Source organism: Mandrillus leucophaeus, unplaced genomic scaffold (assembly GCF_000951045.1).
Source record: "Mandrillus leucophaeus isolate KB7577 unplaced genomic scaffold, Mleu.le_1.0 Scaffold889, whole genome shotgun sequence".
Lineage (NCBI taxonomy): Eukaryota > Metazoa > Chordata > Mammalia > Primates > Cercopithecidae > Mandrillus > Mandrillus leucophaeus.
Window position 1 is genome coordinate 446,317 of NW_012109685.1, and position 20,904 is coordinate 467,220.

Sequence of the window (20,904 nt, forward strand, 5' to 3'; positions counted from 1 at the left end):
ATTTCGCCATGTTGACTAGGCTGGTTTCGAACTCCTGGCCTCAAGGGATCCACCCCTGTCAGCTTCCCAAAGTGCTGGGATTACAGTGTGAGCCACTGCGCCTGGCCAGAATTTAGTTTATCTTGTCTTGTATGCTTTGCCTAAAAAGAGATACAGCTTGAGATAAAAATTTACATCATTTCATAGGCAGTGACTGGTTTGTCAAGTGGCTAGGAACTGGGAATGTAAACGTTTTGGACTAGGTCTTTGGAATAGGGCCTCTCAAAGTAGCCCCAGAGTATGAAAACATTTGGGTTCTATTGAATGTTAAAAAACAACAACAACAACAAAGGCTTCCATTGCAGAAAGGCTCTTAATCAGAACAAGATTATTATATTAGTTATCTATTGCTGCCTCACAAATTATCCCAAAATTTACTGGCTTAAAACAATAAACAGTTATTCTCTGACAGTTTTTGTGGATCAGGAATGTAGAAGCCAGAGTGACTGTGGTTCCGGGTCCTAAATGAGGTTGCGGCCGAGCTGTTGGCTGGAGTCCCAGTCTCATATAAATGCACAACTAAGGGAGTATCTGCTTCCAAGCTCGTTCACATGATTATTGGCAAGATTTGGTTCCTTGTGGACTTTGGACTGGAAACTTTCTCAGTTATTTGTTAAGTGGGCTTCTCCAAAGGCTATCTTGCAACATGGCAGCTGGCTTTCCACAGGACAAATGAACTAAAGAGCAAGGAAGACCCCTCAAAATGGATGCTCTGACCTTCTGTAATCTCATCTCGGTAGTGACATTCCACCACTTCTACTGTATCCTATTATTAGGTCCAGCCTACTCTCAAAAGGGGATTACACAGGGGCTGCAACAGTGACCCATTCTGTGGACATCACTCAGCCTCCTTCCCCCACAACAGCTGTGGACTCAGTAACAAGGTAGCCATGGTGGCAAGAATAGAGACATACATGTACTTTTAACACCGTCTTTCTTCTGTCATGACTGCTTGGCTACTACCACTACTTACCAACTGCAGTGACCAACTTGATCCCCTGATATACTTTTATGTGGCCTGGGTGGCAGGTCTGACAATGAAATCCTACTGTTATGAAGGAGGATTTATTCTTACAGGAATAAATTTATTCTTACAGGAACAGACAATTATTCTGCATTTAGAGTGCTTTCCTTGATTTATGCTTGCTATATACTCCACCTGTGGACTTACTATATTTATGCTTGCTATATACTCCACCTGTGGAATACCTTAACACACTACTCCATGTTTAATACAATATCCTACACAACATTGCTTCTTACCGAAGAACTCATTTTCCCGTGAAAGATGTAAAGCAGGGGACTAATGCCTGCGGGATTCACAGTCTTATGTATTCCATCATCCAAAAGCAACCGATTTTATGAAATGACGGACAACCTTATTGAAGGTTGTTTTGGAACCAGGTGAGAAAATACACTTTGGGATACTGCCCTAAAGGATTTGTCATATTTTCCAAATGAATTAACGGTATTTGGTGATATCTCTTCTGTTGACAGAATAACAGAGATCAAAGAGTAGAAAAGGGTCTGACTTCTTGCTATTGTGTTTGACTCACTGATATATTTTGCTTTCCATTGTGGGAGAGGAGAGACAAGCTCCCATGGCCTCTGAACATGCCTATATATTATTACTGAGTGTGCCAGACTGCAAGTCTTATCCATCTCCTGATACTAAGCAGTTTCTGTAGCTAGTCATATAGGCACCTAAGTAGGTCAAGGCAGTCACGGCATTATTACCATTTAACTGCTGCTATCTGGGGGAGAGAGACTAGCTTGTTTGTTGTTTGTTTAAAAACCGCTTGATTCTTGATCCTGGATTCTTCTGTAATGCAACCCCCAATGTGCATATATGTCATCTGGCCCTCTGCATCACACTGTGGGAATTGGGCTACAGGAACTGATGCAAATATGCGAACACTCTGGCTTCTATTTTGCTGTAATAAAGCTGTTTTGTCTTTTGCCCAGGAGTATCATGTCAGCATCCATGAAACTGCAGCAATCTAGCCTGTAACCTTGCAAGTAGGATAAAATCTCAGACCCTTTACTGCGCTTGCCAGCCATCTCTGTGACTCCAGGTTCTGTTGGCATAGCAATTTTTGTGCCCAGCTGGAATTGCCACTCAGCCATTTTGAACTCATTCCTCTAGGTAAGGTTAGAGAAAGTGGTGATGATGCTAGCTGGAGTGATTGTCCCTGATGACCATGGAGAAAAGAGAGTAGGGAGAAGAGTATAACCAGAAGTCAGGGGGTCTCCTGGAATACCTCCTCGCAATACCATGGTTTTATATTTTATTTTAAAAAATACCATGCTGAATGGTAAAAGTTACATATAAGACAATTACAACCATATATCGGCAAGACCACCCACACCTCAGAGCCTCTGTCATCCACTGGATACATAAATCTGATCAGCAGAGGTGCTGGTTGAACACAAAGAAAACAGAAAATAGTTGGCAGTGGTGAGAAGTCATAACCATCCAGATTCACGACCAGTGACAGGACTGAGTACTGTATTTGCGATGTGTTATTAGAGAAATTTGGGACATAAAACGTGATGCTGCTTTTACACTATCCTGAAAATTTTCATTCAGTTGGTCTGTAATAAGGTCCTGGAATGTGTATTTTTAAAGTAGTCCAGGTAATTCTTACCATGGACACTTGCAAAGAACTGTTCTATTTTCTTCCTCACTGGCTCATGCATGTCTATAAAATTTTCTTATTTCATATGTATATATATATTTTAGTTGGGGGTCTCCCTGTCACCCAGGCTGTAGTGCAGTAACTCACTGCAGCCTGGAACTCCTGGACTCAAGTGATCCACCCACCTCAGTCTTCCAAGTAGCTGGGACTACAGGTGCATGCCACCAGGCTGTTAAATTATTTTGTAGAGATAGGGCCTTGTTATGTTGCCCAGGCTGGTCTTGAATTCCTAGCTCAAGCGATCCTCTCACCTCAGCCTCCCAAAGTGCTGGGATTACAGTCATAAGCCACCACACCCAGGTTCTTTCCTCTCTTATCATACTGTTATGATGTATAGGGGTGGGGGTTAGGTCACAATTTTGTTTATGAATTGCAAACTATTGAGATGAGATTATTACAGAATCAGAGAACATCACAGTGAGGTCCTGGACTTAAAACTGGATGAGGGATAGTAGTACTATGTCAGAAAGATGAATTTTCAATGTGTACATATGGAGAGAGAATTATGCTTGCAGATGTTGGGAAGAAAAAAGATGGACTACATTACACCTGATGTGTTTATATTTGGTGCTGTCATCAAACCAATTTCCTATGTTTGGTTAACCTTGGTAGAATCAAGGGTCCTGTTTTCTACTGTGGAAACTAACGAGGTCAGATACACCTGCTGTCTTTGATGCCTGACACCCCAAGCACTGGCACAAGACTTAAACTTGGTCAGTTGGATATTCTACTACGCTCTGAATCTGAAGTAATAAAACAAGTACTTGAAATCCAGTTTTCAGGGTCATCCTGGCTAGAGAAGAATACAGTCGTTTAGGTCTTTTTGAGGTCATCAGAACTTGGCTATGATTTTGGTCATCTACTTTCCTTTGGCTTCTATTTGTTTTCCAAACCTGGCTCTCCAGCCCTTCCATCAATTCTGTGCTACCTGATCCTCTTCCAATAAATTATTTTTCTGCTTAGGTTGATTATAATTTTTTTTTTGTTGTTTGCAACCAAGAACTCTTACTGGTATACTTCAATGAGATTGATTCTCTAAAGTAAGAGTCAGTAATACCACTTCAGATAATCATTTCCTCTCTCCCCTAGAACTGCACCCCATCTCCCACAGTCTGAATTTGGAAGTGAATAGTGTGTGATGGTTTCCCAGATAAATCAAATAAGTTAAATTTGTTAGATTTTAAACCATGAACACAAATGTGCTTTTAAAACTGTATTAAAATAACCAAAAACTAATCAACCAACTATGGTAAGAGCAATCTCCACTACAAATACTATTTATATGATTAAGCACGAGTCATTTGATAAACCTGAAAATTATCCAAACTTAGAATATGCACATTTCAAACTCAGAGCCAAGATACAGGAATATAAAAAATGTGCTTGGCAAAAATATGTGGTGGCTAATTAATATATTTACATTTTCTAGTTATAATGCACTTGGGATATTAGTTTATGAAAATTTTGAGTACTTTCTAAAAAGTAAATAATTATCAATAGCAATCAAAATTATTTTAACTATAATACTTAATATATACAAAATATGTAAATTACAAAAATACAAAGGCTGTAAGTTATACAATTAGGCTGGTCTATCTTATAAATAAAATATATATACCTCTAGTATTCTGAGAATAAGCAAAGGATTACAAGTGTTGTAGCTGTTCCTCCAGATAGCCATTTGTTCATTTATTAACACCAGAGGCAATAACACAACGCTAAAAATAAACATGCATCAATTGTACAATAAATACTTACAAAAACCTCTGTCTGTCACAATTAGTGAGTGCAAACAGAACTTATACCCAACCTTAGTGCATTTTTATTTTCACAAGTAAAACAGAAAAGGAAAATAGTGAATTTAATGCTATTCAGCACCTTTAGTAAAGTCAAAAGACTCAACATCTCCATATATCAAAAACATTTGCATCTGTATCACCAAACATGTAAAGTTAATTATTTTGTTCCATTTTTAACATGAATTATTTTATTTACATTACTTTTTAGTTCAATAAATTTTAACAATATTTAAAAATTATCTAAATTCATAAAAGTATTTCATAAATTTCAACATTTAATTATTATGTACATATAAGGAAGTCCATGAAAAAAGTTAAAAGAAAATGTAGTCATAAAGTTCAAGCAACATTACCAATTTAGCAAAAATTCCAACCAAATCAAGGCAGAGGGCATTCAAACATTCAAAAATCTTTATCTGCTGCCAACATGAACAGGAAAATTTCCAGTAATAAAAGTCAGTATGAGAAATAATGTTGAAATCACCAGTAGAAAATATATTTTAATAGGCATGACGTATGTTTAAGCAACAGTAATGACTTTATAGAAAACTTTTATGACACTGTCATATATGAACTACCTGGTTTGATTGTATGATAAAGGTGTATTTTAGAACTACAGAAGTTGATTTCAAAAAATATATTATAGCAGCCATAATTTTATTTCCAGTTAAAACACAGTAAAATGTGAAAAGTAAAATTTATAATTAACTAAATAATACCCCCAGTATTAGAAAATTTTAAATCTCACGCTATTCTAGCAATAATGGTCTCTAATATAATGTAGTCTGATGTAAGAATTGTGGAAAGCCGATAATAAACAATCAGACATAGGTATGGGCTTAAAGTTTCACTGAAATACTTAGGTAGCAAAATATATGAAAAAGTAATAGAAAAGTAAAAAGATAAAATTAAAAAATATTGCACAGCCACATTACCTAGAAAGTAAAGTTGATGTTTAAAAAGCACTAAACATGGATGATATAAATTATCTTCCATATAAAAAGGTATAAATATTTCTTAGAACTTATCAGCATCTACATTTTAATATAATACATTATTTGAAACATTGTTGAATGAGGTAATTGTCCAGTCGCTAACAATGCTTTTATACTATTGGAAATATTTGAGGGCAGCAACCAGAAAGAATTTCTCTAAAAAGATTTCCGAATCAAGAACAGCTATATGTGCAGCTCTCCCAATGAGTGAATCAGCTGTATTGGGCAATGCATTGATGACATTGTAGCGAACCAAATTACAGTCCTTGCTTTGCAGAACTGGGCGAAGCAAATTGTGGATCATTTCGGAATAGATCTGCCCTGTGGAACCAACAGAAAAAAGGAAAATTAGTTCACATAAGTAACTGAAAAAAAAAACCTATGCCAATTTTTAGGTAAGTTATAAAATTTAGTTACATTATTTCCATATAAAGCAGAAAAATCTCTGTTTTTAAAAAGGTTTAATTTTCCTTCAACTATCATTTTTGGGACTGTTTATAGAAAATATAAGTAATCACATTATCTAGTCAAGTGGAAATAACAAATTTATTATACATTATTCTTGAAATTTGAATTTTTTTTTTTTTTTTGAGACGGAGTTTCACTCTTGTTGCCCAGGCTAGAGTGCAATGGCGTGGTCTCGGCTCACTGTAACCTCTGCCTCCCAGGTTCAAGCGATTCTCCTGTCTCAGCCTCCTCTGTAGCTGGGATTACAGGTGTGTACCACCACACCTGGTTAATGTTTGTATCTTTAATAGAGTCAGGGTTTCACCATGTTGGTCAGGCTGGTCTTGAACTCCTGACCGCAGGCAATCTGCCCACCTCAGCCTCCCAAAGTGCTGGGATTACAGGCATGAGCCACTGTGCCCAGCCGAAATTTGGTATTTTTAACTCAAAGCAATGCCTATAACAAAGAAATAATTTTCTTTTAACATTAAGTCACTTATAACTCATTAAACAATTATGAAAATAAGCCAGCCATGGTGAGATATTTTGATAAGGCAAAATTATAAACTTGGCCTACAGCAAATACTTTAAAAATGTTTCTGTGGCAGTCAAAACTTCCAAATTATTTTAAGAAAGAATAGCAACCTCCTATAGTCAGATGAACAACGTGAGCTTGGCTCAAATAACAAACAGGATCTTTTGTTTGGTCTGCGGGTTTATTTAGTACTTGTGCTCCTCTCTCCTTATTTTTGGCTAATTTTTTTTGTTTTGTTTTGAGACAGGGTGTCACTCTATTACCCAGGCTGGAGTGCAGTGGCATGATCACAACTCACTGCAGCCTCCACATCACAGGCTCAAGCGATCCTTCCATCTTAACCCTCCTGAGTAGCTAGACCACACAGGCATGCACCACCGTTTAAATTAGCCTAGCTAATGTTTTATTTTTGGTAGACATGAGGTCTTGCTATGTTGCCTAGGCTAGTCTCAGACTCCTGGACTCAGGTGAGCCTCCTGCCTCAGCCTCCCAAAGTGCTGGGATTACAGGCATGAGCCACTGCGCCAAAACTACGTTTTGCTAATTCTTACAATGGATTTACTGAGGTCATACTAAGCACATAAAAGATAAAGATGAGAACGCATCCACATAAATGTATAAACTGCCTTCTAAGGGGCAAAACATAATGCTTATGCACTACTATATATTAGTAAATGAGTACTAACAGTGTCCATGGAACCTGTGAGCTTTAGAGAGGTAAATATTAAACTTCAGAGGACAGGTAGGATGCGGCCTGAGGAATGACAAGAAGGGAAAAGTACACAGAAGCACAATCAGATAGAGAAGAGAGGTGTTTAAGAGAAAGACTGACTTAATATATACTCATCAAAAACTTTTTACTCCCACCTCTCCTCTTAGTTTTCATTGTGAGTCAGGTTGGATTTGTGGTTCCATGCTATTTTAAAAATATGTTAATACGGGAAGAGGTCTAAACATGTCTTCATCATTTGATTTCCCCTGTTCCCCAATGTCACAGAACCTTACTGTTAAGATAAGGGACATTTATCTAGTTTCAGCTACTCATCTGAAGGTTAAGCCTCTTCTGAATTTTTTCCTTAGGTGGACTCTAGCCTTTGCTAGAACAGAAGTTAAGAAAAGGTTATTTTGATGTCACAAATGTACAATAAGGGAGTACTTACCATGTACCAGGCACCATGTTAGGCACTGCCAATAAAAATGTGCTTAAGAGAGTTCTTGCCTTAAGGAGCTGTTCACCATCACAATGTAGAAAAATAAAGAATTAAGAGTTTAAAATCAGCCTCATTCCAAAAACGGATTTGAGGCAATAATGAGAGGTAGGAGATCAGGTGTTTTTTTGTTTCTGTTTTTTTTTTTTTTTTTTTTTGAGACAGAGTTTTGTTCTTGTCTCCCAGGCTTCAGTGCAATGGCACAATCTCAGCTCACTGCAACCTCCACCTCCTGGGTTCAAGCTATTCTCCAGCCTCAGTCTCCCAAGTAGCTGGGATTACAGATACTTGCCACCATGCCCGGCTAGTTTTTGTATTTTTAGTAGACGGGGTTTCACTATGTTGGCCAGGCTGGTCTTGAACTCCTGACCTCAGGTGATCTGCCTGCTTCAGCCTCCCAAAGTGCTGGGATTACAGGCGGGAGCCACCACACCCAGCCGGACACCAGGTTCTTGACCTAAGTCTGTAATTAACTAACTGACTTTGGCTAAGCCACTTAGTATCTCTGGGCTTTAGTTATAAAATGAGCAAACAGGACTCAAGTTTCCTTCTGGCTCCAAATGGCTATAATTTAAATTTATTTTGTTATTCACAAATAGCAAAAGAACAAATAAATAAAGTCTTTATCATTTACTATCGGTAAAGAGGGGCAAATCCTTGCTGCCACCTTTGTGTAAAAGTGAGGTACAGCAGAACATGTGACAAGGATGACCGCAATTGTCAGTCCCAATAATTCAGAGGAAATCAAAGTATGAACTACGTCTGAGGCAGCAAAATGGAGAAGCATTTGTAATTAGATGAAAGAACTTCTTCATTGGTAAAGGCAGTTCACGTGGCAGGTGAGAAGAAAGGAAGAGAAATGGAAGAAGGATAGCTGTTAATATAAGTGGGTGGAAAGGAAGTAATAGGAAAGAAAAGAGTGACAGATAAGAAAGAAAGTGACTACAATAAAAATTTCAGAAAGAGCTCATTAATACCTATAACTCTTTGAAATACTTTTATTCCATTACCTGACTGTTTGTCCTTTAAAGCTGTTTTACACATTTCAATGCGGGCAGAGTGATAAGGAACATAGCGATCCTGTAGAGATCCCACTAGCACAACATTTTTGAAATAATGAAGCCCTGTGAATAGAATATAATAAATTATAATGCAGTAGTTAACCAGATTTAAAACAAGTTATTAGTATCATATTAAGTGACCAAAACATAAATTTCCTTAGCAGTACTAAGTTTCTGTCTTTGTCAATACTTGATGAATCCTTTCTCCAAATTTCTACATGTTCTCTACAAAAAACCCTACTTCACTGTTATGTAGTGTTAATGCTGAGTGAGAATGTGTGTTTGCACTGGGAGCAAGCACTGTTGCTCAGTGGTGTGGAGATAGGCAGGAAACATAATATGTGGACTAATATTCTATAGAAAGTATTCCATGATATTCTTACCTTCCAAAAGGTATTCATCAATATTTAGGACTATTTCCAAAGAAACAAAATTATACTCTTCCATTAAACAAAACACTTTATAAGAAATCATTTAAAGCTGACTTTTTACTTTCTTTTCATTTATAACACTTGCCTAATATGATTTATATTTTCTTTTTTAAAATTTTTATTATTTTTTGAGATGGAGTCTCGCTTTGTTGCCTAGGCTGCAGTGGTGTAATCTCGGCTCACTGCAACCTCTGCCTCCTGGGTTCAAGTGATTCTCATGCCTCAGCCTCCTGAGTAGCTGGAATTACAGATGTGGGCCACCACACCTGGCTAATTTTTGCATTTTTAGTAGAGATGGGGCTTCACCATATTGGCCAGGCTGGTCTTGAACTCCTGGCCTCAAAGTGATCCGCCCACCTTGGGCTCTCAAAATGCTGGGATTACAGGAATGAACCACCACTCCTGGCCTAAAGATCTTAATCTTGGGAAAAGTATGGATTCACATACAGCCAAGTGTGACAGTATGATAGTATCTATGCCAAAAATAAGGCCATCCTTCCTTTTTCCTAATGAGACTATACCACTTTTTTGGGGGAGGTGACATTTTGAATGTATACAATCCTAAAAAGATAAATGAAATAATCAAGTATCTATTAGAGAAGTTAATTGAACATATGTTTAAAAATAATATTGTATAAAATATTAAGAAAAAAAGACTCCTCTCCCACCTTCATTCTCACATCTCATGACACAATTTGACACCAATATATTCATCATTATCAGTGCCACTTTGGGAATCATCTATGTGTCCTAGAGCACAGGTATTCATACATTTACCTCTGGAGTCATCTAAGACTCTGTGGTGTAGATAGGTGTGTATAGCTTTAAGAAAACTGATTTCCAGGATGGGCGAGGTGGCTCATGCCTGTAATCTCAGAACTTTGGGAGGTTGAGGGGGAAAAATTGCCTGAGCCCAGGAGTTTGAGACCAGCCTGGGCAACAAAGTGAGATCCTGTCTCTACGAAATTACGAAAATTAGCCAGGTGTGGTGCTGCATAACTGTAGTCTCAGTTACTCAGGAGGCTGAGGTGTGAGGACCCCTTGAGCCCAGGAGGTGCAGGCTGCAGTGAGCCATGGTTGCAGCACTGCACTCCAGCCCAGGTGACAGAGCAAGAGCTTGTCTCTAAAAATAAAAAAGAAAAAAAGAAAATTGATTTCCAGATTCCAACCTCCAGATGAGCTCTTTTCTAAAAGTGACTTGACTTTCTCCTACTTTACAAGATAAAGATATTATCTCTCCAATCTATTTCAGATCTTATTAAGGTATATGGCCCTAGGGTATAAAAGTCTCTGGAAAACCAAGCAAAATATAAAGTCTAACTTTTTCTGACAAAAAGTCAATTTGAGTTGACTGTTTGACAGTGAGAAATGGCTTTGCCAATTGGATTTTATGGCATACATTTCCCATAAATTGAATGAGCTAAATCTATAATTCCAATAGAATGAGCTGAGATTTCATATTTTATGAAAATATAATTAATGTCCAGGTATGGTGGCTCACGCCTATAATCCCAGCACTTTGGGAGGCCGAGGGTGGACCACCTGAGGTCAGGAGTTCGAGACCAGCCTGGCCAACATGGCAAAACCCCGTCTCTACTGAAAACACAAAAATTAGCCAGCATGGTGGCAGGTGCCTGTAATCCCAGCTACTCAGGAGGCTGATGCAGGAGAATTGCTTGAACTCGGGAGGTGGATGAGCCAATATCGCACCATTGCACTGCAGCCTGGGCAATAGAGCGAGACTCTGTTTTAAAAAACAAAAACAAAAACCAAAAAACCCCCCAAAAACCAAATAAATGAACCTGTACCTGGACCTTATACTCCTCTATTACCCATTTCTTGGCACAGTGTTGTAACAAAATTCTTCATGAGTTTTCTATGTGCCTCCCTTCTCTTGCTTTCCTCCGGTTCTTTACTTAACCTATTCCCAGAAGTCTTTCTTCCTAATTACCCCATATAAATTGCTCTTTCAAGATCACGAATGACCTCGACAATGCTAAAAGTTTAAGGGTCAATTCTCAGGCCTCATCTTGTTTGACCAAATTTTAATTCTACCTGGTAGCCTGAATTTGCATCCAAAATACAATGGTTATTTCAGGCCAGTATGTCTTCTCCAAGTAAGTGAAAATAAGTAACTGAGAGATCACCCTGTGTTAGTGATTTGAATATAAGGCAGCACTCTCCTTTCTGATGGGTAATTTTAGGAGAAAACAAAACTTACTTTGTTTTCAGGCATATATGACATTTTATTCTTTACTCATCATTCTCTCTGCTTTTAATTATCATTTTAATATCTGCTCATCAAATCTAAATTTCTGGCCTGCTTTTCTTGCCAGATAACTTGACACAAAGCTTTGTGTCACTTTAACATTCACTATTCCTAACACCAAATTCTATTTCCAAAATTTCGCTTGCTATCTTAAATTCTTTATTCTATAAGCCTATTCTTATTCTAGTCCAATGAGAAATATTGGCCAGCTTTAATTATTAATTCCCTCATATATACTGCATCATCAAGTTTGGCTTGCTTCATATGTAGTATATGTTGCTTTCTCTTCTTACCAGTATCACTGCTATTCTCTACTTGCTGGTCTCATGACTTCCATTATAAATTTCTTTCCTGAGTTTTATTTTATATGTTTCCTTCAAGTTAAATTTTATTTTTAATTTTTTGGAAGAATTTTAAATTTATATCTGCTTCCTTTTTCTTTAAAAAAAGATTTTGTAATGTTTAGAAAATTTCACATCCATTATAAAAATTAAGTTATGCAATATGTCTGGGAGGGATAAAAAAGTGACCATATCTTTGGTTTGTCCCAGTTTAAAGTATCAGATTAAAATTATAAATTATAAAGTATATGTCTTCCCTCAAAAAATATCAATATTGGCTCCCATATATTAACGTCCACTCAATTTAGCTAAGTAGTCTTTAACATCAAAATCTGGCCCTAACTTTTGGTGGGAACTAGGAACTTACCCAAGTTGAGGCAGTCTAGTTGAGAAGAAAGGACATATTGGACTAGGGATCAGGAGACTGATTAGTTTAGGGTTAAAATCTGTATCTCTGAGAATACCATTTTATTTCAGCGTAGTATGGAACTACTGTTAATGAATGTAAACACATCAACAGGTTAAAGGAGAACTTCCTACCGTGTGCAGTTATAGGTGGGTCCAGAAACTGATCTGGTTAGCATTCTCAGATGACTGGGTAGGGCTGAAGTTCCCAGGCTGGTCCCCTCTGCTGGGGGAACAACCTGGTTGGTTCACTGGTTTATCTAATAATGGCTTACCCAATTGTGCTTTAAAAATATAATCATTTGCTGGCCGGGCGCGGTGGCTCAAGCCTGTAATCCCAGCACTTTGGGAGGCCGAGATGGGTGGATCACGAGGTCAGGAGATCGAGACCATTCTGGCTAACACCAGTGAGACCCCATCTCTACTAAAAAATACAAAAAAAAACTAGCCGGTCGTGGTGGCGGGCGCCTGTAGTCCCAGCTACTTGGGAGGCTGAGGCAGGAGAATGGCGTGGACCAGGGAGGCGGAGCTTGCAGTGATCTGAGATCCGGCCACTGCACTTCAGCCTGGGCTACAGAGCGAGACTCCGTCTCAAAACAACAACAACAACAACAACAACAACAACAACAACAAATCATTTGCTATTGATGCCCTGATGTGAAAACGGTTGGAAGAAGAGGCTGGGTTAAACTATTTTTAGTGCTCTATATTCAAAAAAAGATGTAAAATATTTTATTAATTTCTCTCCAAGTTAAAAAAAAATTAAAAATGTTATTGCTTAGTGCTGAACAAACAGTAGGCTCTCAAATATATTGACTAACAACAGATTTGATTTTTAATAATTCTGTAAGTGGCTCCTGAAATGTGTATTTCTCAAGAGTTCTGGATAGGTGACATATAACTGTGTTACCTCTCGCCCTACCCTTTTTCATTTTTAGAACTGAAGCAGTTTGGCTGGGTGCAGTGGCTCATGCCTGTAATCCAGCACTTTGGGAGGCCGAGGCGGGTGGATCACAAGGTCAGCAATTTGAGACCAGCCTGGCCAATATGGTGAAACTCTGTCTCTACCAAAGATACAAAAAATTAGCTGTGCATGGTGGTGGGCACCTGTAATCCCAGCTACTTGGTAGGCTGAGGCAGGAGAATTGCTTGAACCCAGAAGGTGGAGGTTGCAGTGAGCTGAGATCACGCCACTGCACTCCAGCCTGAGCAACAGACAAGACTCCATCTCAAAAAAAAAAAAAACTTCAACTATTCCCCTTTACTAGCTCCCCTTGCCTTCCCCCAACCCCACTGCCGCCCCTGCTGCCATTCACTAAGAACACAGCTAACAGTTGTGTACAGGCATGCCTCATTTTTTTGCATTTTTCTTAACTGAGGTTTATACAAAGGGTTTCTTATCAAAAGCAGAAACCAGACTCAATTGTATCTGGATTACTTATATAAGATACATTATTTAATGTCACTGATGTCTGTTCTGAAAATTCATAGTAATAAAACATTTTGCCAGATGTTTGTTAGCACTGTTTACAACTCCAGAAAATTGTACACTTAAAATGTTTAACTTTTCAAATTCAGTATTTATAAAGCAATCACAGTTTTATACAGGTATACCTTGTTTAACTGTACTTCGCTTTACTGTGCTCTGCAGATATTATGTTTTTTACAAATTGAAGGTGGCAACCCTGCGTTGAGCAAGTCCATTGGCACCATTTTTCCAATAGTACGTATTCACTTTGTGTCTCTGTGTCACATTTTGGTAATTCTTACAATATTCAAACTTTTTCATTATATCTGTTACAGTGATCTGTGATCAGTGATCTTTGCTGTTACTATTGGAATTGTTTTGCAATGCCATGAACCATGCCCGTATAAGATGGTGAACTTATGAACTATACTCTGACTGCTCCACCAACGGGAGAGACATTTCCAGTCTCTCTCTCTTTCTTTGGGCCTCTCTAGTCCCTGAGACACAACTATATGGGAATTGGGCCGATCAATAACCCCACAATGGCCTCTAAATGCTCAAGTGAAAGGAAAAGTCACATGTTTCTCCCATTAATTATTTTTATTTTTTGAGACAGGGTCTCACCCTGACCCAGGCTACAGTGCAGTGGTGCAATCATGACTCACTGTGGCCTCTACCTCCTGGGCTCAAGGGATCCTCCCACCTCAACCTCCGAGGTAGCTGAAACGACAGGTATGCGACAACACATTGGGTACATTTTTGTTTTTTTTTTGTAGAAATAGGATCTCACTGTGTTGCTCAGGCTGATCTCAAACTCCTAGGCTTCAGTGATCCCCAGCCTTGGCCTCGCAAAGTTCTGGGATTACAGGCGTGAGCCACCATGCCTGGCTCTGTTTCTTACTTTAAATCAAAAGCTAGAAATGATTAAGCTTAGTGAGGAAGGCATGTCAAAAGCCAAGACAGGCTGAAAACCAGGCTTCTTGTACAAAAGAGTTAGTCAAGATGTGAATGCAAAGGAAAAGTTCTTGAAGGAAATAAAAAGGGCTACTTTTCACTATTAAGCCGTTAAGAATTATATGAAACGGCTACTTTAAGCCGTTAAGAATTATATGAAATCTACTCTGTCTGTGCTCTATTAATGGAACAACAAAGCCTGGATTACAGCACATCTGTGTACAGCATGGGTTACTGAATATTTTAAGCCCACAGTTGAGACCTACAACTCAGAAAAAAAGATTCCTTTCAAAATATTATTGCTCATTAACAATCCCCGTACTCAACTAAGACCTCTCATGGCGATATACAAGGAGATTAATGATGTTTCCATGTGGGCTAACACAACATCTATTCTGCAGCCCAAGTGATCCATTAGTTATTTTGACTTTCAAGTCTTATTACTTAAGAAATACATTTTGTAAGGTGATAGCTGTCATAGGTAGTGGTTCCTCTGATGGATCTGAGCAAAGTAAAATGAAAACCTTTGGGAAAAAATTCACCATTACAGATGCCATTAAGAATATTCATGATTCACGGGAGGAGGTCAAAATATCAACATGAACAGAAGTTTGGAAGAGGCTGATTCCAGCCTTCATGGATAACTTTGAGGGGTTCAAGACTTCAGTGAAGAAAGTAACTACAGATGTGGCAGAAATAGCAAGAGAACTAGAATTAGAAATGCAGCCTGAAGATGTGACTGAATGGCTGCAATCTCATGATCAAACTTGAATAGACGAAGAGTTGCTTCTTATGGATGAACACAGAAAGTGGTTTCTTGAGATGGAATCTAGCCTGGTAAAGATGCTGTGACCATTGTTGAAATGACAACAAAAGATTTGGAATATTACATAAACTTAGTTGAAAAAGCAGTGGCAGGGTTTGAGAGGATTGATTCTAATTTTGAAAGAAGTTCTACTATGGGTAAAATACTATCAAACAGCATCATGTGCTACAGAGATATCTTTTGTGAAAGGAAGAGTCAATTAATGCAGCAAACCTCGTTGTTGTAATTTAAGAAATTGCCATAGCCACCTCAATCTTCAGCAACAACCATCCTGATTAGCAAAAACATTACGACTAGCTGAAGGCTCAGATAATCATTAGCATTTTTAACGATAAAGTATTTTAAAATTAAAGTATGCATTTTTTTTTTTAGACATAATGCTATTGTACACTCTGGACTATAGTATAGCGTAAATATAACTTTTATATGCCCTGGGAAACCAAAAAAATTCACGTGACTCACCTTTTTTTATGGTGATCTGGAACCAAATCCACAGTATCGCCAAGGCATGTCTGTATTTTGTTCCAAATTCCTTTCTTGGTATACACACGATTTATTTTTCATTTTAAAAATATAACTAGGATTATAGTAGTTATGCTAGTTTATGTCTTTTTTTCCCTTAATATTTTGGGGACAGCTTTTCATGTTTGTATAAATAAATTTATCTCATTCTTTTAACTTCTACATGGAATTACCAGGATTAACTTTTAGTATGTTTCCTATTTCCCTAGCGAAGGACATTTATGTCCATTCCACTTCAGAGGGGAACGGACATAAAAAAAGTATAACACTGCAATGAATAGCTTTTACCTAATTATGTGAGATTTCTGTAGGAAAAATCCCAAAAGTGGAATTGTTGAGTACATTCTTAAAATTCTGATAAATGTACTCTCCAAAAAGGTAATTTCTCCTTCCACCATTAATATATGAAGATTTCTGTTTCACACGCTCATCAATACTGTATAGCATCTTTTAAATTTTACCAACCTAAAAGCAAAAATGATTAACTTATTGTTTATTGGCCTTCCATATATATGTATTTTTAATTTTATTCTTTGGTAGCTAACTACCTCTTTTCTCTTTTGCCCATTTTTTTTCTGTTGGGTTGTTATGTATTAGGAACAGCAGTACACATTATACCATTCAGGCATAAACAATATTACATGTTACCTCCAGATGTGTGCTCTGTGAATTAATTATGTATTTGCCCGATCACATGATCATTTAAAACTTCCTCACAAATTTCCCACTGATTAAGATTTTTAAAAGATTTCTATATTTTTAAGAATAAAAGGCATTACATTTTTCCAAATAAAATTATATTAAAGACATTTTTCAAAATAGCTCTTTGCAGAGATTCTGATGTACTTCTCTAGAGAAACACCACTAAGGTTTGGAATTACTGCTTTAGACTGAGATCCCTGCAAGAAGTGTCTATGGCTCCTCATGTTCATGCAGCTCAGTGGAAGTAGGCAAAATCAGTAAAGAATAGTCAGAGGATTTCAAAGATACCCTTTCACTCTCAGTTTCCATGATAATAAAATAAATGTAAAAATTCTGATACTGATTAAACACACGACGCTGTTATACTTCTAAATGTGATTCTTACGACAGTATCGTACTTTAAAAATGCATTTTAAACTTGGTAACCAGTTTTCTAGTTATTCAACAAGTATATTAATACTAATATTGTGCTTTTACACAGAAGGTTTGTTTTTTATATTAGCCAAGAACCAAGTTAGTTAAATATATTATGGCCCTTTTTGAATCTTTTGGTTTCAATTTCTTGTCTAGCAGTGTTGGCTACAGAAGGCAAACTCAAAGTGAAGCACGGCAAGCTCCAGAGGTGCAGTGCTGATAGGAATTACAGCAGTACTTCACCTGTGTTGAAGTACAGCCAACAAAAATGCCGGAAGTCTACTGTGGGAGCTAATATTCTAGGTTCATCTTTTCTATACCTACCTTGATTCTAGCTCCTCAAAGACAACCTAGTTAACTGGTCTGTGGGTGAATACTTCACTGAGCCCCTCAAGTGCCTAATTATTTGTTGAACGGTTACCTTTAATTTGGGAAAGTGACAAGATTTCCCTATTTATAGGATGACATGGTTTAACCAGAAAAATTTGTAAGTATGTTGTTACTTTTTACCACGAAAAAGATTAAAATAAATCTTCCATGTTGCTCTGGACTACATAACATAGTTGATATATGAACACCTTCATTGCAACTTTCATCTTCATAATCTAAAGTCTTTCCAATTCTTCTGGCTACTCATTTGTTCTAAAACTTCAGAGTTTTAATGCAATTCACTTTGAGTCATTTTGTGTTTACTCTCTGGAACTGGCTAAAGCAGTGGTTCTAAACTGGTGATTTTCTGCCCCAAGGAATATTCTGCAGCATTTGAAGGTATTTTTGGTTGTCACCGCTGAGGGTGGAAAAGTGTATGTGCTACTGGCATCTAGTGGGCAGAGGCCAGGGATGCTGCTAAACATGCTACAATGTTCACAACAACCCCTGAAAATAAAGAATTCTCCAGCCCAGAATGTCAATAGTGTTGAAGCTAAGAAAACTCTGTACTTTTAAAACTGATATACTCTAAACAATATTAAACTATTCTTATTTTTACTCATTTTAAATAAATTTGAATGAATTTTCTTCCTAAAACAATGTTAGCTGATGCTGGTTCTTCCCACACTTTCAGAAACAAAATATACATATTATTTACATATCAAAAGTGATACCTAAGATTAAATCCCTCTATAATCTCCTGGATACAAAGAGTACTTTGTACCTCAGTAGGACAGCAGGAGCTTTATTTAATTTTTATACTTTATTGGTCAGAATTCAACAGCTGGTAAAAAGACTCTAAGCAAGTTGTTTTTAGGAAGATCTTAAAATAAGGATACTTTGTTTTTGAAATTCCAACAATGAATAGATTCTTTTTTGGCTATTTTGAGCCCTCATTATGGAATGTCAGAGTGGCCATGATTCCTCTCTCTGCTTTAGTAATATAACCTTGACTACTTTAACACTGGTGTCATCAAATGTCTGTATATTATATATTTATTTTACTTTTCGCATTGCTCTAGCTCCTTCATCTTTCTTTCCCCTGCTATTCAATGCTGATGCTTGTATGCTGCCTGCAAATTATTTACATATTCTATTAGCAATCTGTAGAATATCATAGGTTTTGTCAAAAGTTGCTATAAAAATTTAATGAATGTTTATAATTGTAATTCCTTAATCAGAATAGGTAATTTCCCTTTAAAAGTAACATTTCTGTAACCCTTTACCAGATCTATTGTGTTCACAAGAAAAGGTAATTTCTCACCCAATAAATTTATGATTTTTATAAAAAATATAGTATTTCTCAATTGTTTTACAAAACACACAAATTACTTTAGGCTTTTAAAAAGCTTTCTTCATTTTACAATAATGAACAGCTTTCAATAAAAGAAAAGCTATTAACTAATGATACGTTGCATAGAAAAAGACTGTTTCAAAAGGATGACCCACAGAAGAGGCTTTGCTTAAATAAAAAAGGCAAAAGGGCAAAAGCCTGAATTTTGATTTAGACAAGTAATTTTAGGTAAAAGAACAGAAAATTCGCTGTTCAGAAGAAACTGAAGCAATAATCAAACCAGGACATCCAAGACTGTAGCTTAAGAAGAATAAAATATAAAAAAGAAACGATCACTTTTGATTGTTTTAAACCACTAGAGAATAGCATATTGGTTAAGTACTCTTTTTCTTTGTTCTATGTTTTCCTGTTTTATTTATTTGTTTGATGTGAACCTAAATATTCTATTTTGTGAATAAAGTAATTATATGTAAATATACAGGCATAGCAACTTTCTAGGGATGGACTACTCATTTCTCACAATTCATTAGATGATGCCCCCCTGTTGCTCAAAAAACCCAAAACCCAACACCCCACATGAAATAGTTTGAGACACTTGTTTCAATCTCTACAACATTATAATTTTAAAATCAATTGAAATACTTGTTGATATTTAAAAGTGCAATTAGAGCCAGCTTCTTAAGTTCTTGAAAACGTACATTGTTGGCTTAACATGATGCAGTTTGAACCATGCATGAATGCTTACTAGCTTTTCATAAAGCTAAGTGACCTCAGGCAAGTCATTCAATCTCTCTGTGCTTCAGTGTCCTCATCTACAAAGTGGGGACAATAGTCCTACCCCAGAGAGTTAAATAAGCTAATATGTATGTGTGTTTAAATCATACCTAGAACGTGGTAAATGTTACATGTGTATTAGCTATTATTATTTTTCCAGTATTTTAGTATTAACCAATGCATTAGTCACAATTACCAGAAAATAGTACTTTTTTTCTTTTTGAGATGGAGTCTTGCTCTGTTGCCCAGGCTGGAGTATAGTGGCAGGATCTCAGCTCACTGCAGCCTCCAACTCCTGGGTTCCAGTGATTCTCCTGCCTCAGCCTCCTGAGTAGCTGGGATTACAGGTGTGTGCCACCACACTGGACTAATTTTTTTGTATTTTTAGTAGAGAAGGGTTTCACACCATGTTGGCCAGAGTGGTCTCAAACTCCTGACCTCAGATGATCCACCCACCTCAGCCTCTCAAAGTGCTGGGATTATAGGCATGAGCCACTGCACCCAGCCAGAAAATAGTACTCTTTAATGTTTTTTCCCAAAATGGATATTAATTCAATTCAGGTATATACTAATAAACTTGTGAGTACAAAGATAAATCTTAAAACATAAAAACAACTTTAAGTCGTTCAAATAATTTTTATAGCTAGTAATTATCAGCATTTAGAAAAAAGTTTTGTTAAAAAATTTTTCCTAAAATAGATATATATTGTTTGTGTAAAAGTCAATTTTTGTAATCTATAATACCAGCGGTTTTTTTTTTTTTTTTTTTTTGAGACAGAGTTTCAGTCTTGTTGCCTAGGCTAGAGTGCAATGGTGTGATCTCGGCTCACTGCATCCCATGCCTCCTGGGTTCAAGTGATTCTCCTGCCTCAGCCTCCCCAGTAGCTGGGATTATAGGCACCCACCACCACGCCTGGCTAATTTTATATTTCTAGTAGAGATGGGGTTTCACTAAGTTGGCCAGGATGGTCTCAAACTCCTTTCCTCAGGTGATCCACCTGCCTCAGCCTCCCAAAGTGCTGGGATTACAGGTGTGAGCCACCATGCCTGGCACTAGTGGGCTTTTTTTTTTAGTTTTTGAGACAAAGTCTGGCTCTATACCCCATGCTGGAGTGTAGTGGCATGACCTCAGCTGACTGCAACCTCCATATCTCTGGTTCAAGCAATTCTTGTGCCTCAGCCTCTGGAGTAGCTGGGATTACAGGTGCACATGCATGACCATGCCCGGCTAATTTTTGTATCTTTTGTAGAGATGGGGTTTCACCATGTTGCCCAGGCTGGTCTTTTTTTTT

At 37.3% G+C, this 20,904-nt stretch overlaps 1 protein-coding gene across 4 annotated transcripts in view; it reads right to left on the reverse strand.

Annotated features, from left to right (window-relative positions):
• Positions 1–4,396: 4,396 nt before the first annotated feature.
• Positions 4,397–20,904, reverse strand: part of FAM135A (family with sequence similarity 135, member A) — a 124,204-nt gene continuing 107,696 nt past the window's right edge. For all 4 annotated transcript variants that reach the window (XM_011969389.1, XM_011969390.1, XM_011969388.1 and 1 more), the window contains 2 exons: positions 8,733–8,846; positions 4,397–5,853 (listed from right to left, as the gene is read on the reverse strand). In XM_011969389.1, coding sequence (XP_011824779.1) covers positions 5,648–5,853; positions 8,733–8,846 — 320 coding nt within the window. In that variant the 3' untranslated portion in view covers positions 4,397–5,647. The remainder of the gene's footprint in view (positions 5,854–8,732; positions 8,847–20,904) is intronic.